We start from the raw sequence: 26,721 nt of genomic DNA, 5'->3' as shown, positions 1-26,721 counted from the left end.
GGCTTACGCTGATAGTGGATTGGATTTGAATTTGGTTTGGTTTTTTCCTTTAACTAAGATGTCTGGGACTAGTTTATCTAGCACCAGAGTGTGTTGTATGGAAGGTTGTAAGGTGAGGCTACCGAAAGGTTCGGTAGACCCACACACAATATGTAATAATTGTAGAGAACATACGTGTGTTATAAATGACCGTTGTAAGGAGTGTGAATGTCTGTCTGATTCAGGTTGGAAGGCTTATGAATCCTATGTGCGGAAATTGGAGCGTGATAGGATACGGAGATCTTCCTTCAGGAGTGTATCAGTCAGTAGAAGTAAGGGTAGTAAGGTTTCTCCTACTATCATTCAGTAGTTGGTAACACCTAAATCTGTTGTGCCTTCGGGCCCTGAAAAGTGTTTGTCTTCGGGCCCTGAAAATCAGTGGAAGACAATGCCCTTTCTACGATTCTGGAATCAATACGAAACCTAGAATCTAAAGTGCTCGCTTTGGAGGGTAAAAGCATTATTAGTGAACAAAAGTGCCCCCAGTGTTGTGGAGGGGGCGTCAGATCGGCCCTATAATGCCTCTAGGCCTGGACCTCTGTCGAACTTCCAAGCCCAGGAAGACGGACATGTCGAAAGCCGCAGGAGGGTTACGGGGAACCCCCACCGATCTGGCGTCCTTCGGCAGAACCTGTAGACGATCCCCAGGCTGCCAAAGAGTGTGCGAGTGCGCGTATCCTCCGCGAGTGCTTTTCGTCCTCGGAGGCGTCCTCCCCGCCCCTAACAGGAGTTGGAGCATGAGAAGACGCTCACGTCCTCTGAAAAGAGCTATGACGTTAAATGTCGCACAGGCGGCTATCGTCAGTAGTCTCTCAGAGGAGGGCGCAGAGTCTCTTTGCGCTGCTTCTTCGTTACGGGCTTCGCCTCGAGACTTGGATTACTCTCCACCGCAAAAAAGATCGAAAACTCAAGGTGTCGCACAAGCGGCCAGAGTCTTCGATCGCAGTGAAGAAGACGCTTCACGTCCTTTTTCGCCTGTTGGTTTGCGGTCTTCACCGGAGAGTTTTGCTGCATGGACTCCTCAAAGGAGAATTATGATGTCATCTGACGAGGACGCCTTGGAGCGGCCTATTCGTTCTAAGAATAGAAGAACGGGTCCTGTGAGAAGGGATAGGGCTTCCCCTCGCCCCTCGCCTTCTCATAGGATCAGTTTTCTCCCTGAAAAGAATCTTCTACTACAAAGAGTGTTATCAGGTCGATGCAACACAACTTGCTTCGTGCTGGCTGAGAGAGAATCAGAATTCGTCCGAGAAGAAAAGATGATAGATTACCGATTAAAAGATCTAAGAGGTCCCTCCCGCACGGGTTGGACCGATCGTCTCTTTCGCCTGTGAGTACTCATTCTAGATTTCGTACGTCTCACCTGCAGTTGGAGAAAGGGCATGAAAAACTTCCTACGAGGATTCGCCAGACTCGAGGCTCGCTTTATATACAAGAACGGACGATCCTATGATTACGCAACGAGGCCGTATACAGTCTGAGAACTCGACGCTCCTAGTTCGGCTTGGAAGGAGCGGAGTGTTCACAGGGACGCCTGTTTTAGACAAGCGGTACGCTCGGACAGACGTCGAGCGTGACGCTCACCTGGACGCCAGGCGTGGCGCTCGGAGGGACGCCGAGCGTGACGCTCACCTGGACGCCAAGCGGGACGCTCGGCTGAGCGTCGAGCGTGACGCTCATCTGGACGCCAAACGTGCGCTCGGCTGGGACGCCAAGCGTGACGCTCGGCTGGACGCCAAGCTTGACGCTCGGACGGATGCCAAGCGAGACGTTCAAACAGACGCTTTGTTTCATATCCATCAGGTATCACAGCAAGGTATTAGTATGGAACCTCAACTGCAATCGGCTTTTCGAAGGGACTCCCATCGAGAGAATGAGCAAGAAATTGTACCGCTTTATCTGAATCTTTAGATATTAATATTCATAATGCTCCATGCACGTCTAAACAACGATCTTCATTAAAGCTCGGAGTGAAAGGACTTGTACCACCAGCTTCGGGAGTCCCTTGGTCACTCCTATAGATGAGGAAGGATTAAGTAATATTTCAGAGGAAACGGAAGGATCAACCTGCTGTGTCAGATTCATCCGATTATCAAGTTTTGGTTCGATTGCTTCGGGATTCATTTGGAGAGAGTTTCAACCCGCAGCACCTCGGTCGCCTCCTTCTCAGTTTTCGTTGTCAAAAACAATAAGACTCCCTGGATTTGTTAAAATGACAAAGTCTCTTTCAGCTAAGAGAGCTTTTAAGAAGGCAAGATTGGATGGAGTCTAGAAAAGCTCAAGGAAAGTTTTTCCTTTGCCCGCCTCCTTCAAGACTTTGCGGCAAGCTGGGATCTGGTATGATACAGTGAGGATGTCGGTTAAGAGCTCCCGCATCGGCTCAAGGTGACTTTTCCAGTCTGGTTGACGCACCAAGAAGGTCTCTTCTTTCGTCAGCTAAAATAACATGGACACCGGCGGAGATAGACCACCATCTGAAAGGTCTTTTTCGGACAATTGAAGTATTTAATTTCTTAGACTGGTGTTTGGGGCTGCTTGACACTAAGTCTCGTAGTCAAGACTCAATTAGCTTGGGGGAGCTATCCAGTGTTCTCGCTTGTATGGATAAGGCCGTCAGAGATGGTTTCAGAGGAATTGGCTTCACATTTTTGTGCAGGGCTCCTGAAAAAGAGAGCTATCCTACTGTAAATTTACTACCAAAGCAGTGTCTCCAACACAGAAGGCAGAATTGCTTTTTCGCCCCTCTTTCTGACCATCTCTTCCCCCAGGCTATGATTAAAGATGTAGCTGGAAGTCTACAGGAAAAAGCTACTCAGGATCTATTAGCACAATCTTCTAGACGTCCTGCGGTTCCTTCGACTTCAACACGAACCCAGTTTTCTAAGAAAATAAAGCCCTTTCGAGGTGGAGCATCCTCTAGACCTTCTCCCTAGAGGAAGAGGACTCTCTAGAGGCAGAGCTCATCTAAGTCCAGAGGTAAAAAATGAGGAGGAAGTCCTTCAGTCGCCAGTAGTGTGCCAGGCTTCATTTATTTGCAGAAGCTTAGAAGAAGATAGAGGCAAGACAGCTGGTCGCTCAACGTCATCGAGCGAGGATACAAAATACCTTTCCTGAAGCCTCCTCCATTGTGCACACCTATAGATCTATCACCCTCGTACATGGAGAAAAACACAGATCTTGTACGATCTGATAGAACAAATGCTCGAGAAGAAAGCAATAGAACAAGTCGAGGACATTCAGTCCCGGGTTTCTACAACAGGTTATTCCTGGTGCCGAAACAGTCGGGAGGCTGGCGGCCAGTTTTTAGATGTGAGCAGTCTAAACCTTTTTATAGAGAGACAAGACGTTCAAGATGGAGACACCCTCAGTCAGTGCTTGCGGCCTTAAGACAAAACGATGGATGGTATCACTGGACCTGCAAGACGCATATTTCCACGTCCCGATACATCCCCGATCGAAGAAATATCTGCGTTTTGTCATGAAGGGAAGAGTTTTCCAATTCAGAGCTCTTTGCTTCGGTCTGAGTACGGCACCAATGATTTTCACAATTCTAATGAGAGTGTGGCGAGGTGGCTTCATCTTGCAAACATAAGGATCTCTCTATATCTAGACGACTGGCTCATTCGAGCATCGTCGAAAGAAAGGTGTCTGAAGGACCTTCAATCAACCTTAACTCTAGCAAAGTCCCTGGGACTTCTAGTGAATTTCGAAAAGTCGCAGCTGATCCCCACACGTCCATCGTGTATCTGGGGATTCAGATGGATTCAGTGGCTTTTCGAGCTTTTCCGTCCCAGGGACGGCAACAGCAAGGATTAGAAAAAATATCAGTCTTCTTAAGGAAAGAATCATGCTCGGTGAGGGAATGGATGAGTCTGCTGGGCACCATTTCCTCGCTGGAGAAGTTTGTTTCCTTGGGGAGACTACATCTCAGACCTCTCCCAGTTTTTCCTGAAGGAGAATTGGGAGGACAAGAAAATTTTGGAGACAATTTTGAGGATCCCAAAGGAGGTAAAGGATCACCTAAAGTGGTGGCTCGATCCTGTGAAGCTTTCGGAAGGAACTTCCCTCAAACTCAGAGCCCCGACCTAGTGTTGTTCTCCGACGCGTCCACCACCGGGTGGGGAGCTACACTAGGGAGGGAGGAAGTGTCAGGCACCTGGAGGGGAACAGGTGTTCTGCACATAAATCTTCAAAGAACTGGCGGCCATATACTTGGCACTTCAGTTTTCAAAGAAAAAGTCTCAAACAAGATAGTGCAGATAATTCAGACAATACCACAGCTCTGTCATACATAAAAAAGCAAGGAGGGACTCACTATCGCGATCATTGTTCAACCTAGCAAGAGAGATCTTGTTATGGGCGAGAACTCAGAAAGTAACGATTCTAATGAGGTTCGTTGCAGGCGTGGAGAACGTCCGGCAGATCTCCTCAGTCGGCAGGGTCAACTGCTGCCGACCGAGTGGACTCTGCATCAGGATGTGTGTCGAGACGTGGAAGTTATGGGGACGTCCTCTAGTGGACGTCTTTGCGACAGCGAGAACAAAGAGGCTTCCGTTGTATTGCTCCCCCGTGCTCGACCCGGGAGCAGTAGCAATAGATGCACTTCTTTGGGACTGGACAGGGATGGATCTTTACGCATTTCCCCCGTTCAAGATTCTGGGAGAAGTGATGAAAAAGTTTGCAATGTCAGAAGGGACGAGATTGACGTTAATCGCTCCTTACTGGCCAGCAAAGGAGTGGTTCACAAGAGGTCATGACCTATGTAGTGGACTTCCCGAGGACATTGCCCATGAGGACAGATCTACTCAAACAGCCCCACTTCGAGAGATACCACGGAAACCTCCCCGTCTGAGTCTGACTGCATTCAGACTATCAAAAAGTTGGTCAGAGCGAGGGGTTTTTCTAGACCGTGTTGCAAAAGCAATCGCCAATGCGAGAAGAGCTTCCACGCTTGGAGTCTATCAATCGAAGTGGGCTTCGTTTAGGAGCTGGTGGCAGAAGAACACGCATTTCCTCTACCACGACCTCTGTGAGCCAAATAGCGGACTTTTTGCTCTACTTGAGAACGACCTAAAGCTTGCAGTCTCAACAATCAAAGGCTACAGAAGTATGTTATCTGTAGTCTTTAGACATAGAGGAATTGATTTGGCAAATAATAAGGATATCCACGATCTTTTAAGGTCTTTCGATACTAGAAAGATTCCTCAACCTAAGTTACCATCATGGAAGTTTGGATGTAGTACTTAAATTCCTAATGTCAAATCGGTTTGAACCCCTTCAGAACGCCTCTTTAAGGGATCTTACTAAGAAAACTATTTTCCTAACGACTCTGGTCGCGACGGCGAAGAGAGTTAGTGAAATTACAAGCCTTTAGCAAGCATATTGGTTTTAGGGGACATAATGCTGTTTGCTCATTAAGTCCTACGTTTTCTAGCGAAAAATGAAAATCCGTCTAACCCTTGGCCCCAAAGTTTTGAGATTAAGGGTGTGGCGGAAATCATTGGACACGAACCAGAGAGAGTCCTGTGCCCTGTCAGGGCTCTCAAGATTTATTTACAAAGAACGAAGGAATGTCGAGGTCCTTCTAGCAACTTATGGTGTTCGGTCCAGAAGACCAGATTGCCGATGTCGAAGAATGCTCTGGCATTCTTCTTGAGAGACACCATTAGACAGGCGCATTCATCTTGCGAAGACAGTGATGTTAAGCTGTTGAAAGTGAATGCCCATGAGTAGAGCTATATCTACCTCGGTAGCTTTCCAAAAGAACATGGCACTCATGACATTCTGAGTGCCACCTTTTGGCGCAGCAACTCGGTGTTCGCTTCACATACCTGCGGGATGTGAAGACGACATACGAGAACTGCTATGCGCTTGGACCATACGTCGCAGCAGACACTTTGTTGGGGGCTGGAAGTAGCACTCTCCTACCCTGTAGGAAATGGGTAGGTGAGTTTTTATGGATTGTTTTATGGTTGTAAGGTCGTCCGCCTGAGCCGGACTTCCTTCCTTAGCCTAAGTGATGTGGGAATAAAATTGTTAGCTGGTCAGGTGGTGAATTTTTACTTCGTTGCCCTCATAGTATGGTCAAAATGGTCTAGTCACATTGTGGTCACGCTCCCGTTGACAGATCATCTAGAACTCACCAGCTATAGGTCACTACCTTGCTGGAGACTCTAGTAAAGCAGTAGCAGACTTGGTGACAGTAATCACGAAGTCAGCTATGCTAACAGGTAAGGACCAGATGTTATTCATCTGCATGTAATATGTTTCCAAAATCCTTTTCTGTCTCTCCCTACCTCCAAAGGTGGGATTCATCTATATATATATCTGCTGGGTAAGTTTCATGAACAAAATGATATTGTTAAGATACAATAAAGTTTGTTCATACTTACCTGGCAGATATATATAAATCAAAGTACCCACCCACCTCCCTGCAGGAGACAGTGGGATAGATCTGAATAGAAAAAAATGGGAATGGTTCCTGACACCCGCCTCCAGCGGCGGAATGGGTAACTAACCACCTGGCCGACCACTGCGTGAGCCGGGAGTTTTGAATTCTGTCGGACTTCGGAGAAATACAGCTATATATATATCTGCCAGGTAAGTATGAACAAACTTTATTGTATCTTAACAATATCATATTTCCTGAAAATGACATCTCAATGTGTAGATTAATCATTTTTGATATTGATAGAACTGTAATGCAATTTTAAGTTTTGTAACTAGACGTTTATTGTGTAGATTGTGACATTCTTTTTCTTTTTTATATGTAGTATGTAATCTCTTGTAATAAGCAATAATATAGTTGTATCTATTTTTTGCAGCGTCAAGAAGTAATTTGGATATTCCCTGGCTTATGAAGTCAATTATATTTGCAGATTCAATCTTGTGGCTTTAGAAAAAACAACAGGAACATTCATACGCTCTCATTTACCAGAGGTCGTTGAAGGGAGGAAATACTTGATCTTTCTTATTCAAGGCTAGAAGATTTTCTAAGAAGTCCTGTAAGTACAGCTAGTTCCTCTTCCTCTGTATTCAGTAGTAAAACTTGACAAGAGTAAGTGCATTCATTTTTTAATGAAAGGTCTCATCATTCATCATCATTTACACTTTATGGCAAATTTTTTGACATTACAGGGTTAGCTGTGCAATGAATGGGTTTTCTACACATTCTTCTACTTGACACTTTGTTCCGACACGGCATACAAACCTTCGGTCCTTTTACAATAGGAAGGTACTAGCGGCAGCTGGATAGGTCGTAAGCTTTCGAACAAGGGGTGCGGTAGTTAACTGCTTGTCCGACAGGCGCGCGCGCGCGACTGGGAGGTAAACAAATCACTTTTGCTTTCGGCCTGCTGGCGTGTGGACTGTATCATCGCTCTCTGCCCACTTCATCGTCGTTGCTTTCGCATGGTTGTGTTTTTCTTTTTCTATTTATCTAGTGAACTGAATTGTAAGTACAAATCATTTCATATTTTATTTCCATTGATTCAATTGTGAATTAAAAGGATCTTGGTTTCACCAGCCCTCCGATTACCCGAGTGCCGGGACTGAAGGGCGTAAGTGCGGGAATTCATTTCCCAGAAATGATCCTCGTATTGTGTATGCTCGGTTGCCGAGGGCGGGAGAGCTCTCGCGTATATTTTGGTTGGAAATGTGGTAGATGAAAATCGTAAGTAATGCTCTTTTTTCATTTATATTTTTTTTTGACCTGTATGCTCGTTGCCGAGCGAAGATGCGCTCGGCACCAAAACTTATTCTGTATGGAAGTGGAATCGCAAGTACAGTATTCTTTTTCATTTTCATATATTTATTTTGATTGTAGCATACTCATTTTGGATCAGTTTCCGAGCTTCCCACCCGGAAATTGATCCTTTCCCCTTTTTATTTGAATGAAGTGAAATCGCAAGTGCAGTTCTTTTTCATTTTCATTTTTTATTGAGATTGCATTGTTTACTTGGATCAATGTTTCCGCTATTTCCCGTGGGAATTGATCCTTCCCCTTTTTATTTGTATGAAGTGAAATCGCAAGCGCAGTATTCTTTTTCATTTTCATATTAGTTTTTGATTGCATCAATTCATTATGGATCAAGGTTTCCATTCATAATCGGGAATGGATCCTTTTAACCAAACCCTTGCGCTCGGTACCGAGGGCGCATGCGCTCGATCCGAGCCCTTTTATTCATTGTGAAGTGAAATCGTAAGCAAGATTCTTTTTCATTTTATTCCTTTTATTATTGATTGCATCAATATTATTTAGTTCAAGTTCCGCTCAGTCAGGGAATTGATCCTTATGCCCTTGCATTCGGGCCCCGAGGGCACGATTGCTCTCGGGCTCTTATTATTGTTGTTGGGTACATGGGTGCTGTGCGGGGTAGGGAACGAGAACCCCCCCCCCCCCCCCCCCCCGCTCAGCTCCCACAGATGGCCCTTCCCCTTGGGGGGGGGAGGTTATCTGCGTTCTTCTCCTCGCCCGACCCGTCGAGCGCGGGGGAGGGCGCTCTGGTGCCCGATGTACAATTGTATTCGGGGTGGTCTTCCACTCGTTCGGAGAGGGCTCACCCCCCGCGCGAGGGGACTTCCCCCCCCTTACTAATCGCTACTACTGTTATTTTCCGCAGGTGCTACTGCACGAGGGTGGACCTTGGTGAGGTATGGGCGTCCTTCCATTTGCAGGGCGTGCTAGTGTCCCAGGGGCTGCGGTTCTATGTCTGGGCCTACTGCGGTCACCCATGGAGTGGTTGACCACGCTCCAGGTGACGACGTCCCTCCTACCTGGTGTACTCGCCTCACGTGGTAACGTCTTGCCTACATCCGCTGTGAAGTGCCGTTCGCCGTACCGAGAGGGGGCGTGCGCCGCCGCTCGTGGTTGCCGCGCTGCCGCGACCACACTTCCGCTGCCCTAGAGCTCGCCCCTGGACCTGCCGCCGGTACCAGGATGTTGCTGGCTGCTGCTCCACTTCCTGTGTTTCCGTGCTGCCTGCCGTACCTGCCGATTCTGGGCTGACTGTCCATGCAGTTTGCTGCGCTGGCTGTCCCTGCAGTTGCTGCGCTGGCTGTCCCTGCCGTTGCTGCGCTGGCTGTCCCTACTGATGCTGTGCTGGCTGTGCCTGCTGTTCCTAAGATGCCCCATACCTGCTGACGTCGTCCCCTGTTCGTGGTGGTACTACCCCAGACTTTGGTCTGTCTGTACAGGTGCGTCCGGGCCCTGTGGCTTCGGCTACAGCAGCCCCGGCTCCGCCCTGGATAGCAGATCTTACGTCTGTCCTGAGGAAGCTGACGAGAAGAGGAGGAATGGTCGTCGTCGTCGTCTTCATCTTCTTCATCGTCGTCGGCTGCTGCCTCTTCCCCTTCGCTTCTAGGCTTCACAGCCGAGGAAGAAGAAGGTTGCCTCCTCCCTCCTAAGAAGTCTCCCTCGGGAGCTTCTCGGGACCCGTCTCACCTCGGTGGGACGGGAGGGTTTCCTTCCGCTGGTCCTCCTGCTCCTTCGGGAGCGGGGCCCTCCCTCTTCTCTTCCGCAAGGAAGAAGACTACTTGGACCATAGGAGTACCGGCTAACACCGGTACTCTCGCCTGGTGTCAGTGGTTCTGCCACTGCATCAGGGTCCGTCTCGGCCTCATTCGTTCGCGGGAGGTACCGAGTGTACGGTCGCCTACCAGCGACCGTGCAGCCAGGAACCAGACCTCGGAGCTCGCTCAGCGTCTGGTTCACGGCACGGGGCGGAAGACTGGTGACGCCGCTCACGCGCTCTCACCAGACCAGCTCTCGCTCTCGCGGCGACCAGCTGGCTACCCGGGGACGTGACGGTCCAGCCGGCCACGGGCTGAGGCTGGGAAGAGGTCCTCCCGCGTTCGCCGGTACCAGCCACGGCTGGAACCAGCGACGTGACGTGCCGTGAGGACAAGTACCGGTCTCACTGTGACAGTGGAGCCTGCAGGTCGCCTGACCGTCGCTCTCACAGAGAGCGATCGGGTACGGCAACCAGCACCAGCTCTTCTGACACTCGAGATCGGGCCGGCTGTGCTCAGTCCGCCGTTCTCCACAGCGAGACGGTTCGAACCAGGCCTGCAGCTCGATCGCCACCGCGTTGTTGACGATCGCCTGCAGCCCTCCAAGCCTGCTGGTTCTGCCAGCGAGCGAGGAGGGAGCGTCAGGTCTGCCTCTCCTGTACCTTCAACCTCCTCGGGTTACACCGGGAGAGCGAGGTATTGAGGAGTGATCGTGAGGGTGCACCCCTCATGATCCCACCATGACGCCCTACGTGCCAGGCACGGTTCTTGGACCGGCCAGGACTATGCGCAAGTGGATGGAGAAGACCGAGAGGGCTGTCGCTGTTCCCCCTTCTTAGGAGGAAGGTTCTCGGAATATGCTCTTGTTCGAAGGGCTTAACGGTCCCACTCTGCAAGATGCTGTGACTTCCTAGATCCAGAGGAACTTTGCCGAGGTTATGGCGCTGATTCGTCAGCACAACGACCTCGGGGAAGGATCGCCGCTCCCACCAGCAGAGCCACGTCTCGGCTCGAGTCGTTTTGGGGCCCGAGAGGGAACCCCAATCGACGGTGGGTCTGCCGCGATCGGAGCTTGCCGACTGTGTTGAACCAGGTAGTCTCTCGTCTCCGGACAAGAAGGCTCTCTCAGTTCTGGCCGGTCGAAACAAGCTACTTCACCTCCTCTACTGCGACAGAGGCGTTTCTACGTGTCTTCGACACCGTATTTGAATACCCCTTCGGTCCTCCTGAGGTTTCGACCTCGACTGAGGACTGAATGAGTTCGGAGGACGGTATCGGCTCTCTCCTGTCAGGTGTCGATCAGCCCCACCCAGACGACGTTCACAGTGGCGGCAGACACTTACCTACAGTATGAGTTCGTAACCCTCCTCGGGAAAAACGTTTTCTCCTGACGATACGTTTTCCCAGGCTCTGAGAGGCCATCGCCGTAAGGCGATGGCTGCTCCTTTTTCTTCTCCACTGCTAGTTCCGCTGGGAAGGCGAGCCAGTATCCATTCCTCCCCCATTCCCTCCCTCTCTCCTTACGGCTACGAGGGAAAGGGGAGGATCCTACAGAGATTTCTCTGTAAGATCCCACGTTAGGGGCTGCGCTACCGGGGGGACCTTCGGGTCCTACCTGAGGAGGGGATCCTGCCCCTTTCTCGATTTCTACGGGAATCGAGACCACCAGCCGAGTATCGTTTGACGATTCGGTGGGGGGTTTCGCGGGGGGGAGAGTGCTTAGAATTCTACGGAATTTCTAGCGCACTCAGAGTGTTCGAGTTTTTTTTGTACGATCTCCAAACACTTAGGCGAACCACGGTCCAAAGTGAGCGAGAATCCCCGATAATTGTTACACGATAATCGGGAACCTCGCTTATGCTCGAATTCCTGTAATTTCTAGCATTTGGAAGAAGACTGCTGCGGAAAGAAGAGTATCTCACAGTAGGCGATTACCTGGAATAGAGAAAACGGACGGGAACTTCCAGTTTGGCTTGAACTATCGTCTTCGGTATTCTGTTCACCATTGAAGCTTTCCTTTGGGAAAGACTTCTCCTTCACTCTCTTGACTAGAGAACGAAGGCGGTCGATCTCCAATCCTTATTCTCATTCCTCGAGAAAAGAATTTAGGATGGAGGTCGTGGTACAGAACCTACAAATATACTACGTATATTACCCTCGCGACATGATTCTTTTAACAGTTTGAATTGTCCGGGGGGTAGGCGCATACCGTAGTTAACTCTACGGTTTGTGACCGAGACGAATTGTATCTTAATTGAACTGCAACTCGGGGTTGCCTGCAACCTCCCAGCAGTTATCAGTTTCGATTTTAGATACTTGGTATTGTCATGACAACACCAAAATCAGCTTTTGTATTTACCAGAAATCCGTTTCGGTTAATATAATTGCTCGAGCGTATTCTTTTATGCTTCGATGGTTCTAGCCGAACGCATTCCTTCGTGGAATAATGGATTACCTGGCAACTCAGGATGACGAGTCACCGAGAGCTACTGCGTATTGAACTGCCTGATAGCGCTCAGTATCAGTTAGGTCTCGGAGATGAACGGTCGGTTACGTCTCTCTCTCCCCTGGTTTGATTGACTACCGAACCGTATCTCTGCCCAACAATCATGGACTTAGGTCTCTGATTAACGGGGATTCTCGCAATAATGAAGGACCATCTACTGCTGTGACGCTCGATTTCATCGCCTTCGACATTGCGGAGAATTTTCAACAGAGATATCTCTTGGACTCTTTCATCTTTCTGTTTACCGCACGGTAACAGAAGTCTGTACTAGTCACCACCGCTGCATCGCACTGCGATAATGCGAATGATTTTTTGCAGACATCTGAGTTTGTCTTCAAAATATCTCGTATTCGTGTGTGCAATTATTCATTGCTCGCGCCCCGAATTAACATATATGTCGAAGACATCGCCTACTCTCCGACCTGACAGCTCTACTTCCAAATGTTCAGCCCATGAGAAGCAGTTCTTCAGGCAGTATTTCCCTGTCTTCATTACTGAAAAGCGCTCCGCTTTTATTGCAACTACGATCCTCACCGGACAGCAATGAATAGCGGTTAGCGTTCTCAGTCTTTGTAGCACAGGTTTCAGAATCTTGAGAATCCTTCTCTCGTTTCAGCTGTGAAGACGTAGGTTGCATTTTCTGTACACCTTCGTCTTCAACGACACATAGTGTTGTTTCTCCTTAGCCGAGAATCACTATACTATGAGATATCTTGCCATCAGGGACCTCGGTCCTCTAGAGGCAATTGACTTTCGCCTGTTTGGGCACATGCCTTAAGAGAGTCATCACCTTGCCTTCTGGCATCGGTGACGAACAAATTATTGTTTAGTCTCTTGGCATAACCCTTTTAAGGCGAAGGTCACGTGACTTGCTCGGGTGCTTGGACAACTTGCCTCCTACCGAACGCAGTCAGTCGGCAGCTGTCAGAGCGCCCAAGTCTGTTACGAACTTCGCTGTGGACTTAGTTCGGTTTGTTCCATAACAGTCTTTTCTTCGTCCTAACGGCTTGTCACAGTACCCATACTATCGACACCCCACCATTGAGTGTCGGTGTCCTATCCACTACCGAGAAGAACAACTTCGCTGCAGACGGATAGACCAGTATGGGTACAGGACATCACCGAAGTCGAGAAGAGGGATAGGTCATACGGACCATTCCCTTCTTTTCCTCTGAGGTAATTGCATGACTTTTCCTGCGAAGTCAAGCATCCAGGGGATGGGGATTCGTGACGCTCGATTTCGTACGAATTCGTAGCGAAGACTCTGAACCCTTCGGTTTCCTGACGATCGGTTAGAGTCGTTTCACAATCCCCTCCCTAATGGACTTCCACCGCCTTCGATGCGAAGGAGATGCTGCTTTGTCCCTGTGAAAGCGCGACCGCGCTTTCTGAAGAAACTCGACATCCCAGGCTGAGTGTTGAAGACTCTTCGTCAGCACCAAGATGACCTAGAAGTACACTCCCTCGAGTTACACAAGAACTTCTCCGTGGCGCAGGTACTGAGGCAGGGGTCTGGTACAACCGACCACTGGCACCTCCTTCTACCTTTTGGATATTGCCCCAGGTCCTTGGATCGTTTTTTCCCTTGGGACCCGTGGTGGCTGCTCAACACGTTGTGTAGCTAACCCAGACCCTAGCAGGCTGAACAGCATCGAGTCCTGGTGTGACTGTAAGAATAGATAAGTGAATGAGAGAGTGACTGGCTTCTCTTCCTATCTTTTCTCCCCCTCTACCTGTGGGTAGAGGGATACGGTCATCACCTTGCTGGATAAGGACGAGATGCCGGTGAGCTACTCGACAGAGCCCCATCCTATCCCTTTCACTAGGGATGGGAGCGAATATCCACCACCTTCCTCCTACAAGGGGGGGGAAGTGGAATGCCAACAAGAGACAAACCATAACTTTATGTTGCCTCTTGCAAATAGGAACTTGTTCTTGTTTGCTGGTACGAAGAGATACGCTTGCCTCTCTCTTAGTACTTGGTCCAGAGGTCTGACCATTGATCCTGCGGTGCACACCCCGATCAATCGGACAGAGGCTTGGATCCCTCCCTCGCTCTTACGACCAGGGAGGCATTCCAAGGTTGGGCGAACACCAGTCTGTTCACAAAAGACTCAGATTCCTCCCACCAAGAAGTGAGTCTTCCTATTGTAAAAGGACCGAAGGTTTGTATGCCGTGTCGGAACAAATGACAATTTGTCCAAAATTGCATTTTTCCTAACTATACAAACCTGAGGTCCTTTTACACATAGTCCCACCTCATGCCACCCCTCACTCTGCAGTTTTTGCTTGGGCCAAAAGCAAAGGTGATTTGTTTACCTCCCAGTCGCGCGCAGCGCGCGCCTGTCGGACAAGCAGTTAACTACCGAACCCCTTGTTCGAAAGCTTACAACCTATCCAGCTGCCGCTAGTACCTTCCTATTGTAAAAGGACCTCAGGTTTGTATAGTTAGGAAAATGCAATTTGGACAAAATTGTCATTTTTTTTGCTAAAATCAACAAATATATATATATCAGTCATTATTACAGATTTTATATTGTCATGAATGTTTTGTTATTATTATTCAATGTAATTGCAGCATCTACTGAATGCAGCAGATGTAGCAATTGCAATCAATTATTCTTGTTTAAAAGAGGGTCTCATGTTTGTCAATAACAATGGCTTATTGTTTTATTTTATTTTGCAGTGTTGGCAACTCCAGGAAGATCAAACATTGCTGCTCGTGACACGTTGGGTTCACCACTGCCCAAAAATACGTGAGCGTAACCTTCGAAGCCTCTTAACATGGGTGCAGTGGTGTCATCTAGATCCGAAAATTGCCACGCAGTTAATACAAAGTCATCCTCTTTACTCTAGCTCGTCATCACTTTTACCACTATTTTTCTTACTGGATGCTTTAAATGATAATTCCCTTCTTGAAGAAAACCTCTGCAATCTGTTTTTCAAGCTAAAGGCTAAATATTGTCAGGTGAGGAATTGTATCAGTGAAGTCTTTTCTAATTTGATTTTTAACACTTACTTGAATTTAGGTATGGTACACAAATGCAAATCCATGCTCTACAATTTAAGAGAACAAAACTCCTGATAATATACAGTACCACGAAGGGACAACCTAAATTTGTGGCAGATGAAAAATACCAGCACTCATGATTTTTCAGATGGATGTCCATGTCTCTATATGGGCTTGGAAAATCATGCTTGCTGACCAACAGGATAAAAGGGAGGATGATGGAATTTAGATAATACTTTCAGTCCCATGAAGTGGTTTGTGGTATGTTTGGGCGCTTCAAACTGTGATAAATTTCTTTGAGATAGGATATGAAGTAAGCATTTAAAAGTCAGTTCCTGCTGTTTTCATTAGAATAGAGTTAAAATTCTTGAAAAGCAAACATTTTCTTTGTAGTTCTCAAATGAGGTTGTTTATCATAGCAATGTACAATTGCAATGTACATACGTACTATGAAAATCATGATTAAGTACTCCTATACTAATATACTGGGAAAATCTTGATTCACCCTTGAGACCTCCAGTACCAAGTAAAAGAAGGTTTAGCTCTAGAACTTGTTAAAACTACATTCTATCTAACGTTGTAAGATTGATGAAGCTTTTGGCAACTGTGAATGTGTTTTGCATCTTTGAAAAATATTTTTTCAAATGAATATGCTATGTTTGAAATGTAACTCGTAAATTTCTTGTCCATCAGGCAGCAAGTTTGACATGAGTGTTGATATTTCTTATCTTTACATTTTTTAATGTTTTTGTACTACATTATCCTTATCTTTTCTTTACAGTTAACAGAATCTGTAGTGGTGGACAATGAAAGTTTTATGAGTTTAGCAATACAAACAGCCATAGGGGGTCTTAATGAAGATCAGAACATTTGTAACAGACCACAGGAAACTTCTTCATCATCAAGTGATTTTCATGGAAATTTACCATTGCATACATCTCAAGGATTTCTGGCAGAAGTGGAGAAGGGTCCAGCCAACAACTTGCCAGTTACTCAGTCTCATCAGAATGTTAGTGAATTTCCCATTAACTTTCAAAGAAGTTGTGAAGAACAGGATGAAGACCAGCCTACTCAGTATGACCTGTGTCGCACTAATCATAATGATGATATGCATATAAGCCCAACTAACTTAGTGTTTCCCGGGAGTCACGCTCACATCGGTGAAGACTCGGCAGAAGATGCTAATATGGTGGAAGAGGATACTTGTAATACTCAAGAGCATTTTGGACAATCCGTGAGAAATATGAGTGTGTGGCATCAAGAGGCACAATATGGAAATGAGGAGTCCCTCTCTTCTGATTCTGGACACATAAGACAAGTGTATGATCAGGGCTTTAGTTTGAAGCTTCCTTCTGAATCTTATAATGCAAGGATGAGTCAGACAAGTTCTAGGGAAATTATGATAAAAAGCGAGCCAAATTTTGCCAGTGCTGCCTACTATGTAAGTAATTACAACCCAGAGGATGATATGACAGTGTCAGATGACCAGAGCACCCAATCTTTCCAGTATGATGAAAATTTTAATGCAGGAATGAATTTTTATCCTTGTCGCCTGATGGAAGTAAAAGAAGCTCAACATAGTTTCATGGAACCACTGAGGAATCAAGAAGCTTATCCCAAAACATATTACCCAGTTGAATCAAATGACACTAAGGTGTATTACAATGAGAATTCAACTGACACTCAGCTGTCCAATTGTCCACAGGATATGACCATTCAAAACCAGATTTCACATTGCTCTAAAGCCATGCGTGACATGATGCCGAAGAAGGAATTGTCAAGCTTAGAGTGTGTAGATGATGTAATGCAGAATGACCCTAATATGCCTGTAAGTCTTATCACCGAACAGCAGCATTTTGATCACTGCTCTGTGGAAAATAGTTCAGTTGTATCTGAGGAGCTCCATAGAGATATTACAAGATCAAGTTGTGATTCAGCTAATGCAATATCCTCAAGAGAAATAATATCTGATGATGTAGCAAATGAAGGAAAGAGAAATATTAATCCTTGTGATTTCGATATGCGAAACTTTGTATTTGAAAAGGGAGCAACAAATGAACAGAAGGATATGGTTAAAGAGGCTCCCACTAAGGACAGAAATGCTCCTTTAAAAACTAAGAAAGTGAATATCTTAGAAGGAGAAAAATCACGTGCCCACCCTAATGACCATCTTCAGTTGTTAACACCACTGGAGGCTGATGTCACTCCACGCCATGGCAAGTTCAAAACGAATAGAAGTGCAAACTTAGTCCCTACAGGTAAAGTTGAAAGTTTTTATTTTGTTTCATTTCTTAGGTTGTCTGTTGGCCCATTACAAATGCAGTTTATGAAATGAGTGGTGAGAACTATACATATAGAAATGCTACTGTTGAAAAACAGGCATTTAATTGAATTCATTTTCATTATCATGCATAATTGGTTTTGTTGCTAGTCTAGGAGGAGGATTTGTGCAAAGGATTTGTGAAAAGGAAGGAGTCACAACCAGCTTTGTGGTCTGTTTGACTTGCTATCATGAGGATGATCATTCAAAAGCTTGTTTGCTCATCAAAATTGCTAGGAACAATTTCTGGAGAAGATTATAAGCATATGCAGATGGATAATGAAATTCAGTTTTGAAAGAATGTGAAATGTCAGGGATATGTCACGCTGAATTATTATTTATATAGGGACAGTGATGCCACATATACAGATCAATCTTACAGATCAATCTTAAAGTTTTTTCTTCTAGATTACATGCCATTTTCCTGTTAAAACAATAAGCTACCAATCCCTTAGATTGTTTATAAATTTATTTTGCTGTATACAGATTTATCCAGATTTATGAAAAGAATGATGGTTAATCAAAAATCGCCGCGGGTAATAAAAGTGAGACGCATTGTTCATCCGTAAGTCTTTCAAGGCAGTAATATGCCAGTGATTTATGCAATAATTTTGTAAGTCTTTGCGGGGGTTATCTTTAGTCAGTTGTTCTTGCAGAACTCAACACAAGTGGAATTAGTAAGCTGCACAGCATCTCTGGTCAAGACTTACATTCAGAAGACTCAGATCCAGACGATCCAGATGAAATGAAGATAGAAGACTCGCTCATGAGCAACAGATCCAAGCAAGCATCTCCAGAAAAGCATGAAATTTTGAATGAACCCATTGGCCAGGGAGGAGGTACTGTAAAATTGGAGGGAAATAAAAACCTCAGTTTGCCAAGAAGAATGAGTACCAGAAGCAAAATGGTGACAAACAGCGACAAAGGTAATTCTTCATAACCAGTAGTATTTAATTTAGTTCAAAGTGACTCCTTTACTATTTTATAACTTATTTTTGTAAGAGGTCAAAGTGTTGGTCAGAGATTTCATTTTATGTGGTGACATTCGAATCCGTCTGGAAAGAAAACACAATTATCAGAAATAAAAATACAAATTAATATGTACACAATAAAATAGAAAAGCATAATTATGATGACATGGAAGGAAAAGAAAATGTTTTTCACTGCAATTCAGCTTCTTTTGGGGCATCTGTAAAAAGTTAAATTGTTTAACAGTCTTTTATCACTTATTACCTTTCTGGATGGATCTTCTGCTCTTTCCTCTAGGCCTCCTTCCTTGTATCATCCAGAGGTTTCCTATCTAGAATAGCTGCTTTTTGCCTGCAGTCTCATTATCCTACCCTCTAAGGAGCCGTGGTATTCGTATGTGCGAACACACTAAATTGTTCTAGAAGGTTCCATGAATACTCCCTGTTTGGTGCACAAACAGACACACATTTGCATTTTTTGTATAAAAATGAATGGATTGTTTAAATTCTCAGTTGTAATGTACAAAGTACCAAAAAAATTCCATGATATAAGAATAAGTGAAACCTGCCAATGATTTTTTAGGTTCATAAGTGAGGGAATCATATGTGGGTATTGCATACCCACATATGACAATATGATGTTTTGTTCATGAAACTTACCTGTCAGATATATATATAGCTGTATTTTCTGAAGTCCGACAGAATTTAAAAAACTTCCGACACACGCAGTGGTCGGCCAGGTGGTTAGTACCCATTCCCGCCGCTGGGAGGCGGGTATCAGGAACCATTCCCATATTCATAATTTTTTCTGTCGCCGGTGCTGAAAAACACCTGTTTTCAGTACCTCCGTCTTAGGATTTTGGAAACTTCATTGCCGCTAAGTATCCTAATTGTCTTTTGATTTATTTACTTGGATTTGTGGCTAGGCATACGCTATCTTAAATTGATTTGAATTTGATTCATTTTTGCATAAGATATCTGAATCTAGTTAGGCTAGTTTCAGAGGGGGTTGTCTGCAAAGATAGGGTGTGGCTACCGAAAGCTTCGGTAGATCCGCACTTGGTATGCACGAGGGGTATGGGTCTTGCTTCTTTGTTGAGATTTGTCATGTAAGGAGTGTGAGACTTTGTCTATTCCGTAAGGAAGACGTATGATTCGTCTGTACGCAATTAATCATGTAAACATCGTCTAATTCCGTAAGGAAAAAGTATGATTCGTATGTCGACAATTAATCAGTAAACAAAAGTCAGGGTAGTGAACCTGCTAACCTTCCTGTAGACTTTATTTTTGCCTAACCCTATAGTATGGCCTACGGGGTTATGAATATGTCTGCGAGAGGTGATCGCTCTCCTTCATTGTTGAAAGAGTGCTACTTCTGTTACTGTTACTCCCGAACCCCGTAAATGTTGCCTTCGGGCCCCTAAAACAGTGTCTGTAGAGGTTATTGCCCTTTCTTATATCTCTTTCGATTCGTAACTTAGAATCGAAAGTGCTTGCTTTAGAGAGCAATAGTGAAGTGGCTAAGTGCAGTGACCAGTGCCCCTTGTGTAGTGGAGGGTGCGTCAGATCGGCCTTATTAACGCCTCTAGGTCTAGACCTCTGTCGGACTCCCAGGACCACAAGGGAGAGGGCATGTCGAAAGCCGAAGGAGGGTTACGAGGAACCCCCACCGATCTGGCGTGCCTTCGGCAGTTTCTGATGAAAATCCCCAGACTGCCAAAGTTCGTGCATGTGCACGAATCCTGAAGGATTGCTTCTCGTCCTCCGAGGCGTCCTCCCTGCGCAAGGGTTGGAGCTCTCGGAAGACTCGCGCCCTCTAAGAAGCTTAGAGAACAGGACACTTCACGTCCTCTCTCTGTCAGGAGGGAACGTCAGATCCGCCCCATAACGCCTCTAGGCCTGGACCTCTGTCGGACTCCCAGGACCAGGGAGAGGGCATGTCGAAAGCCGAAGGAGGGTTATGGGGAACCCACATCGATCTGGCGTCCTTCGTAGGACCTGTTGACGCTTCCCAGGCTGCGGAAGATCGTGCACGTGCACAATCTTGAAGGATTGCTTCTCGTCCTCCGAGGCGTCCTCCCCGTGCAGGGTTAGAGCTCTCGGAAGGACTCGCGCCCTCTAAATAGAAGCTTTATAGAAGAGGACGCTTCACGTCCCCTCTCTCTCTCGTTATGCGTTTCAGTGAGAAGTAAGAAGGCGAATGTCGCCTGATCACGTGTACGTCTTTCCACCGAGAAATATGAAAAAGAAGGCAGTTTCTCTCGCTTGTTTTGACGCCTGTCAGGAGCGTGACGCTTTTCTCGCACGCTCTTCTTTTGACGCTCGGCTTGAACGGGACGCTACGGATGGACGCCAGGCGCGCGCCAGTGGACGCCGAATCAGCTGCGGCCCAGGACGGCCGAGCGTCCCTCTCCAATGGATGCCGAGCGCGCGCCAGCGCACGCCAGGTTTGTCTCCTGCTGAACGTTTCTGTTGAACTCTTCAAGCTCTTGTTTAAGATTTGAGCCTCAAGAATGTGAAGTAAGCAGTGCTTCGGAGAAGCTTAAAGTGAACAGACAACTTCGTCTTCGAAACCCAGCAAGACCTCGGGTTTCATGAATTCAAGAGGTCTCTGTCAATATTATATTGCTTTTCGCAAAGGTGGATGAGTTAAGGAAAGCTCAAGGGAAGATCTCGTTTTCTCTACCGCAGTCAAGACTTTGCGATAAGGCAGTTACGGGTTATGTAAAGGCTCGACGTCCTGCACGTCAGGACTCTCGGCGACGTTCAGTAGGATTCTTGCAAAGGCACTCATCAAAAGGACGCTCTTCAGGAAAGTGCAAGACAGCACTTCCTTTGCCATTCTGCCAGTAAATTTTAAGCTTTAGCAGGCATTAGTTGTGATACGGGAGAGGAAGCTGGTTGGAGAGTTTCTTCCTCTTCCCAGGATAATTTTTGGTCAAGCTTTTTAGCCCATCTGAAAGGGTTTTTCAGATGATAGATTTTGTTAGTTTCTAGTCGGACTACGCTGCGAATTGAACATCGTCGTTCTACCTGCCGTAAGCCCTGTCTCTTAACAGGATTCTTGCCCCTTCCTCGTTTGAGACGGGAATCGGAAAAATAAAATGCTCGACTTCCTGGATTACGTTTTGTTAATTCAGTGACTTCCCCCATTGACAATATACTATCGTTTTGTCAAGTAAGTGGGTATCCCCTCATTGACAAAATATCTCTTTGTCCCGTAAATGGGTTAGTTCTCATTGACAAACATCTCATTAACTTGATATTGCGTAAGCGAATAAGCTCTTATTGACAAGATTCGGAAGAGCTCTCATTCGTCATTCGCAGACTCGTACAAGAAATAGACTTGTAGACTACGTCAATGAACGCTTATGTCCAATAACATAAGAAGCTTGAGCTGTCTGCTTCGATTCTCTAAGTTTTGTTCATGAAACTTGCCTGTCAGATATGTATGTAGCTGTATTTCCGAATTCAGCTATATATGTCTGCCAGGTAAGTATGAACAAACTTTATTGTGATATAATAAAATATTTTTGCCTTGTGTTTATTTTACTTACTGGTTGGTTCAAGTCATATACGCTTGCTGTAGTTACCTCTTCGGATGGCAACCGAGAGGTCTATTGTCTTTTATTTTAAGGACATTTAATCGTACTCCCTGCAGCCTTTTCCAGGAGTTTCCGATTTATCTTTTACCGTTGTATGGTAGTGTTCTGACGACACAAACGCATCTATATATTTAGCGTTTTCTGTTTCGCTTAAATATACCAGCTTGAGAGTCTCTTTCTGCTCAAAAATAACGGACCTATTTCTTCGTAGAATAGGGTAGCTGGCAACCCAGACATAAAGTAAGAGACGACGTTCGTAAGCTGCTGGCTGCGCTGTACAGTGCCTCAGTTCCACCGAGCCAGTAACAGATCGGGCGATGTCAATGCACGGTAGTTACGTCTCTCTCTCCTGGGATTGACTGACTACCGACTCTGTGCTGGCGGTTACGTCTCTCCTGCCTGTCGGGATTGACTGACTAACTCTATCTCTGTCCTACAATCACGGACTTTAGCCTAAGATTGAGGGGATTTCTTACGTGAATGAATAAACTTTGCATTCGTTTTGCCTTACTATGTTCAACAGAGTTATCTCTTAATCCTTTCGGTGCTCGTTACCGCACGGTATGAACTACGAGTCTACCGCAACATTGCACTTTATATGCTCTCTGCTTAGGCAAAGTGCAGCCTTATTAGGGAAGTAAGCATACTCCGGGGAGGGAATGGATGAGCTTGCTGGGGTGGACCATTTCCTTCCTGAAGAAGTTTGTTTCCCCGAATAGACTGCAATTCAGACCACAGTTTTTTCCTACCGGGAAACTGAAATATTATTCAAGATCTAGGAATGATTCTGAACATCTCTCAGTGCGCTATCAACCTGAGGTGATAGAGAAGGTGCCAGGACATCTGGATAGGGTTTCAGATGTCCTGGATCTTAATCTGTAAGAAGTAAATTGCAATTCGGCAATCGTCCTCCAGTCCTCGAAACGAGTTTTTGGAACCAGTGGTCCAGATCAACTCTGATATTCCACAGCTCTCTCATATCTTAAGAAGTATCTTCTCTCGGTCCCTGCTCGAGTTTACGAGAAAGAGCCTATTATAACAAATAGGCGTAGAATGTAACGATCCTCTATAGGTTCGTTACAGGATTGCAAAAGTCCGTACGAATCGTCTCGATCGACGGCAGCAACTTTTGACTTCCGAGTGGAATCTTTCTTTAGAAGTAAGTTGAGAGTTGTGGAGACTTTAGGGACGCCCTTTCATTCTTCTCTTCGATATGTTGAGGACGAAGAGGCTTCTTCTCTGCTCCCTTCTTCTCGATCCGGGATCGGTACCATTAAACGCCATCCTATGATATTAAACGGGGATGGATGTTTAGTCTCTTTTCCCCTTTTTCAATCGCTTAGGAATGTAATAAGAGGATTTATGACGTCACAGGGAGCGACAATGACGCTGATCGCCCCATGTTGGCCTTCAGGATCCTGGATTCACAGAGGTCACATCCTTCCTAGTTCACTTTCCAAGGACCTTTTCCGAGAGAGTCGGTCTACTCTAACTCGAAAGGTATCTATAACCTCTCTGCTATGAGTCTGACTACGTTCAGACTATCGAGATGTTGACAGGAATAAGATTACCGTCTTCCATTTCCGTCTGAAGAATGGGATAAGCTGGCAGTCACAACTATTAAAGAATACGCAAATATGTTGTTGACGGCCTTTGGGCTCAGAGATTTGCGTCTGTCAAACAACAAAGCCCTTCACGATCTTTGAGTTCTGTGGAATCTCGAAACTCGCTCACCATCTACTTTTTGTCTCACCTGTTTTCTCGGAGTCAGACACTCGTGCAAGATCAGGCGACATATAGTAGCCCTGAGTTTCTTGTTGACGAAGTCGGTTGCGTTTATACACCCCCGATGATCGTGTAACATGAGACGAGGTTGGAACTATCAGGCATTCTTCCTTCGGGACTGAATCGCCTTTTTGCTCCTCGCTCCTTTCTCCTGGCACCAGAAGCTCGAGTCAGGAGTTGCTCAGGAGTTGATTCGCTGACGACGTTGGGTTGCGTTGATACACCCCCCAAGGTTTGCTTAGATTGAATCGCCCAGGCAGTCCAGACCTCATCCTTCAGCGAATCTTCAGGGTACAGCCTTGCTGTCCTTGATTCGTCTGACTGGTCAACTGGTCGGGGTCACCTGACTTTAGTACAGACGGGACTGGGACTGACTGTGCATGTCCAGATCGAAGCTTTCAATATGGAACTTAGACGTAGTCTGAAGTTCTTGATGTCAAAGCATTCGAACCTCTCCTACCTGTTAACTTCTTGCATGTGATCAGGAAGGCCTTCTTCTAACCACCCTAGATACGACAGAGAGGGTTAGTGAGATTTTAAGCCATCGTCACAAGTTTTGGCTTTAGAGAACACAAGGTGGTGTGCTCTCTAAGCCTTTCATTGTGGCCTAAGAATGGAAACCCGTTTTGTCCTTGGGCCAGGAGCTTGGAAGCAAGGATGGCACAAGTTAGTGGGCAGGAGCCAGAGAGAGTCCTGTGCCCTGTCAGGTCTCTCAAGTTTTATCTACATAAAACTCTAGAAAGTCGAAGTCATTCGGGCAATCTGCAGTGTTCCGAAAAGACCAGACTTGCCCATATCGAAGAACACCCTGGCTTTAGTGTTAAGGAGTTCTTCTAAAAATGCTCCTTCCATTGTGTTTGCACAAAGATTTTGAAATCTTTTTATCTGAATGCTCACGAGGTGAGGGCGCGGCCTCGGAAGCATTTCAACAGAGTATGCACTCAGCAACATCCTGAGTACCATGTTTTTAGCGAAGCAACTCTGTGTTCACTTCACACTCCCTGCGAGATGTGAAGATGGCATATGAGATTATGCTGCTCTCTAGGGCCATACGTGTCTACAGACACAATCTTGGGGGCAAGAAGTACCACTCATCCTATCCTGTAGAAAATGGTTAGGAAGAGCTCTTAATTTAGTTGTTGAGTCGCCGACAACGGCGACTTCTTAACTCTTAAGCCTTAGTTAACACACCTTAACTTTGGCTAGGTTGGTCAGGTGGTGATATATATATTTATATATATATATTTATTTTACTTCTTAGCCCTCATGGTATGGTCAATATGGTCTAGTCACATTGTGGTCATGCCCCCGTTGACAGATCATCTGGAGTGCACCAGCTTTATAGGTCTACCTCGCTGGCAACTCTAGTAAAGCAGAAGCAGACATGGGTGACAGTAATCACGAAGTCAGCTATGCTAACAGGTGGAACCAAGATGTAAATCATCTGCATGCATTTGTTTCCCAAAATCCTTCTATTCTGTCCCTTCCCACCTCCAACGGTGGGATTCAGCTACATATATCTTGACGAGGTAAGTTTCATGAACAAAATAAAAGATATTGTTATGATACAATAAAGTTTGTTCATACTTACCTGGCAGATATATATAATCAAGTACCCACCCACCTCCCCTCAGGGGACAGTGGAAATACAAATTATGAATAGAAAAATGGGAATGGTTCGTGATACCCGCCGTCCCAGCGGCAGGAATGGGTACTAACCACCTGGCCGACCACTGCGTGTGTCGGAAGTTTTTTAAATTCTGTCGGACTTCAGAAAATACAGCTATATATATATCTGCCAGGTAAGTATGAACAAACTTTATTGTATCATAACAATATCATTTTTAATTCATGAAAGTAATGAGTTTTTAGATATTAAAGGGAAGAGTATAGTGGCAATATCTGAATATACCTATTCATTCTTTTCTCAGGAACTAAGACTACTACAACTCCAGGGGTGAACAGAGTTTGCGACATATGCCAGTCAAGTTTTTCAAAGAGTAAAGTCTACTTTGCTCATATGAGGGATCATTTTCCTGGCCCACCGCATCGTTGTGATGCTTGTAAGTATATAACAAAATTTGAAGGTGTTCACAAACACAAACCATAGTTTCATACATTCAATTTCCCTGTCAGATATATACTTAGCTATAGACTCCGTCGTCCCCGACAGAAATTCAAATTTCATACATTCAACTTCCCTGTCAGATATATACTTAGCTATAGACTCCGTCGTCCCCGACAGAAATTCAAATTTCGCGGCTCACATTACAGGTAGGTCAGGTGATCTCGCCGCCTGCCGCTGGGTGGCAGGAATAGGAACTATTACCGTTTTAAGCCAGATTTTTCTCTGTCGCGGTACTAGTAACATCGTTGCTAGTTCCTCCTGACTTGAATTTCGAATTTCATTACGCCGTTGATCTTTTGGACTGCTATTTGGTGACGTATTGGATCTTTGGTTTGGCATACGCCTATTGTGGACTGTTTTTTGGATTTGGCTGGTTTTGGAATTTCTCATAATGTCTGACGTGTCGATTTCGTTCAGAGTGTGTGTGAATGAGAATTGTTTGTGAGACTGCCGAAAGCTTCGGTGGATCCTCACACCACTTGTAAAAATTATAGATGAATGTATGCTCTCATTGAATACATGTGATGAGCGCAAGAATTTGAATGAGGAGAATGGAAAGTTGCTTAATTCCTACCTAAGAAAGTTGTAGAGAGATAGGGCTAGAAAAGCCTCTTCCAAGAGTGTAAGTAGGTCGGTCCTCTAACGAGCCAGTTAGTGGACTATTGCCTATTGCTAACCCAATTGTTTCCTCCCCATACAGCTTTACCTTCCCGATTAATCGGGACTTGGCAAGCTCAACATCTGAAATTGCAAGTCTGAAAGCTTCGCTTAAGCATATGGAACAAAAAATTAAAGAACTGGAAGGTAAGTGCAGTGAAAGTGTTCCCAGTGCAGTGGAGGGTGCGTCTGA

The 26,721-nt window shown here is 45.7% G+C and overlaps 1 protein-coding gene across 1 annotated transcript in view; it reads left to right on the top strand.

The window, feature by feature from the left end:
• LOC135212450 (uncharacterized) overlaps window positions 1-26,721 on the top strand; it is a 100,490-nt gene that overhangs the window by 12,205 nt on the left and 61,564 nt on the right. The window contains 6 exon segments of the mRNA XM_064245848.1: window positions 6,918-6,988; window positions 6,991-7,043; window positions 14,742-15,023; window positions 15,847-17,323; window positions 18,042-18,311; window positions 25,675-25,806. Of these exon segments, the coding sequence (XP_064101918.1) occupies window positions 6,918-6,988; window positions 6,991-7,043; window positions 14,742-15,023; window positions 15,847-17,323; window positions 18,042-18,311; window positions 25,675-25,806 (2,285 nt within the window).

The sequence above is a fragment of the Macrobrachium nipponense genome, chromosome 41, assembly GCF_015104395.2.
Source record: "Macrobrachium nipponense isolate FS-2020 chromosome 41, ASM1510439v2, whole genome shotgun sequence".
In the NCBI taxonomy this organism is placed as follows: Eukaryota; Metazoa; Arthropoda; class Malacostraca; order Decapoda; family Palaemonidae; genus Macrobrachium; species Macrobrachium nipponense.
Note: the sequence above shows the minus strand (reverse complement) of the source record. Positions and strands in the feature narration are given on the sequence as shown.